This window comes from Drosophila hydei, unplaced genomic scaffold (genome assembly GCF_003285905.1).
Source record: "Drosophila hydei strain 15085-1641.00,03,60 unplaced genomic scaffold, DhydRS2 tig00000232-arrow-arrow-pilon, whole genome shotgun sequence".
In the NCBI taxonomy this organism is placed as follows: Eukaryota; Metazoa; Arthropoda; class Insecta; order Diptera; family Drosophilidae; genus Drosophila; species Drosophila hydei.
In genome coordinates this window covers 2,071,174-2,073,722 of record NW_022045690.1, presented here as the reverse complement: position 1 = coordinate 2,073,722, position 2,549 = coordinate 2,071,174, and the positions used below count along the sequence as shown (strand labels likewise).

The window sequence follows — 2,549 nt, the reverse complement described above, 5'->3', positions numbered from 1 at the left end:
AAGGAAAACAAGAGAAAATCTTGCATAAAATTGAAGTTTTAATATTAATGAAAATTAAATTTGAAACATCAGGCAATCAGCAGTTCCATCTTTGAGAAGTGAGAAGTTTTATGTCATAAACCGAACCTAGTTCAATGAGCAGCATAGTAAAGCATGGCTCTAGTCACATGTTGGGCTAGCAATCTCTAGCAGCCTCTATCGCAGTGTCTTAACGGAATACGCGCTGCGTCAGAGCTGGTTCTTGCGCTTGCGACCGGGTCGCACGGCGTAGACACTTTGGGGCAGGGGACCGTTGGGCAGCAGCTTGCCGGAGCGCGTGGCGGCCAGCAGGCGGCGTTCGTGCACCTTGCGGTGCTTAGTCAAGTGATCGGAGCGGGCGAAACATTTGGCGCAGTAGTCGCATTTGTAGGGCTTCACGCCCGAGTGGGAGCGCCGATGGCGAGCGAGCTCGTCGGAGCGCGAGAAGCGCCAACTGCAGTCGGGCCAGTTGCAGGCGTACGGCTTCTCGCCCAGATGCCGGCGCAAATGGGCCTTGAGGTGGGCGGGCTTGGCATAGAGCTTCTCGCAGCTGCCAAAGGTGCACAGGTAGCCCTTCTCGCCGGCAGCGTTGTGGCTGAGCTGCAGTGGCGTTGCAGCCGCCGTCGTTGTCGTCGCCGCAGCTGGAGAGCTCGGTGCAGCGAGGCGCAGATTGTTATTGCTCTCCTGCAGGAAGTCATCGCACATGTCCGTGCAGAGCGGTGTTCGTTCGGGCAGTATGTCAATGAGCTCAGGTATTTCCACAAAATGATCCAGCAGCCGCTGCTCCCAATCGCTCAGCTCCGGCGGCGTCGACGTCGAGCCAATGGCAAAGGACGCCAATTCGTGTGGCTCTGCGTCGCCAAAGTCGAACAGCAGCTCCTGATCCTCGCTGCTGTTGCTGTTGCTACAGCAAATGTTGCTGTTATTGTTGTTGTTGTTGTTGCTGTCCAGGGTAATGATGCCATAGTAATCCATGCCTCCGGGCTCATAGCCATTACCAAAATTAACATCCGCATAGCAATAGTCCAACTGTGGCTGCTGCTGCTGCTGCTGCTGCTGCTGGAAGAGTTCCTGATCGAAACAGTCGGCTCCAAGCATTGCCTGCTCATCCAGCTCGCTGTAGAGCTGCTGGAAGGCGCCCGTCGCAAAGAACTCCATGAGAACAAATGAGCCGAGCGCGCAGCCTGTCCAAATATTTATGCACAAATCGATTGTGAAATGGTCGAACTTTCGCTCTGGACACGCTCGAGTGCGAACATTGACTGATACTCGATATGCCATGAAATCCAGCGACAACAGCACTGAGCGATCCCTGTGGGAATAATTAGCCAGTCAAACATGCAAATGGATCGTAGTGGGCAATTTGCAGCCGTTTCGATCTTCGTTTATCTAACCCATTCGCTCGCTGGCGTCATTAACGGCAGCAACAACAACAGCAGCGGCTTCGGCAGTAGACAGCCATATGTTGCCGCCGATCAGTCGAGGCACACATGTGCCACACACACACACACACACACACACAGCAGATACGATCGGAGATGAGCTGAGCTCGCAGCTGTTTCTGCATGTGTGCAACAGTGCCAAGCGGTGTCAGGCGGGTCGACGTCGTCGTCGTTATTGGTCGACACTGTGTCATTGTTTACGGCACCTGCTTACGCCGGATCCGGCGACGGCAACTGCCTGGCATGGTCAGGCCTCGCAATGGCCAGCGTCGGCAACACTCGCATCCGTATTTATCACTGCTCTGTCGCTCAAGTCCCCAACGTCGATTGTTATGAATTTTAATCGTGTTTTTGGGTTTTCTATTTTGCTATCGGCCACAGCAATTAGTTAATGATCAACAAACAAATTTTTCAACTAATTTATTGTCCCAGGGGAGCGGCGATCGTACAGAAAGTGACATAAATATTTTTTTGAGAGTGCGTGGCGAGAGAGAGAGAGAGAGACAGAGGGAGATATGTATTATAAAGGCGTAAGAGAGATGAAAGCAAACCGAGCACTGATAGAGGCAGAGCCGTAGAACGAGTTGTAAAGCTTATCAAAAGATATCTGCTTAAAGTACATATATCATAAATATAATATATATTATATATGTGTTATAATTAAATTATTATTTATATTATTATATATATTATGATTATTTTTAATAATATTATTATTATTATATATTATTCATCAGTATCTAAAAGGTTCATCTGCTCACGCAATTGTTTCTATGCCAACTTCTTGCTCAGCTCTGTTACTATTCCAAATTTAGATGAATTTGTAATCAGCAATTCAGTACCCCATAATCTATAACTATATAGCTTTGTAGAGCTAGTATGCTTTACACAAACAGTTAAATGAAGTCCCCACGATATCCAGCTATTTATCCCCTGGCAACCTCCTTCAGCAACCCGACTGTCTGCCTATCCCAACTAAAACTAGAATTTCATTTAAATGTATTTTTGCTGCGCGCTTGAATTGAAGTTCATAATTGTTAAATAGTTGTATCTGAAGCCGAAATGAGTGTTCTGCTTTATGCATGTGAG

General features: G+C 48.1%; 1 protein-coding gene across 1 annotated transcript; it reads right to left on the bottom strand.

The window, feature by feature from the left end:
- Positions 1 to 228: 228 nt before the first annotated feature.
- LOC111601851 (Krueppel-like factor 9) lies at positions 229 to 1,176 on the bottom strand. Its single transcript, XM_023318686.2, has one exon. The coding sequence runs from the start codon at positions 1,174 to 1,176 to the stop codon at positions 229 to 231; it is 948 nt and encodes a 315-aa protein (XP_023174454.2).
- Between the last annotated feature and the right edge of the window lie 1,373 nt (positions 1,177 to 2,549).

What these genes read in the sequence shown, in the direction of transcription:
- LOC111601851 (XM_023318686.2), bottom strand. Translation starts at nt 1,176, where the DNA reads ATGGAGTTCTTTGCGACGGGCGCCTTCCAGCAGCTCTACAGCGAGCTG.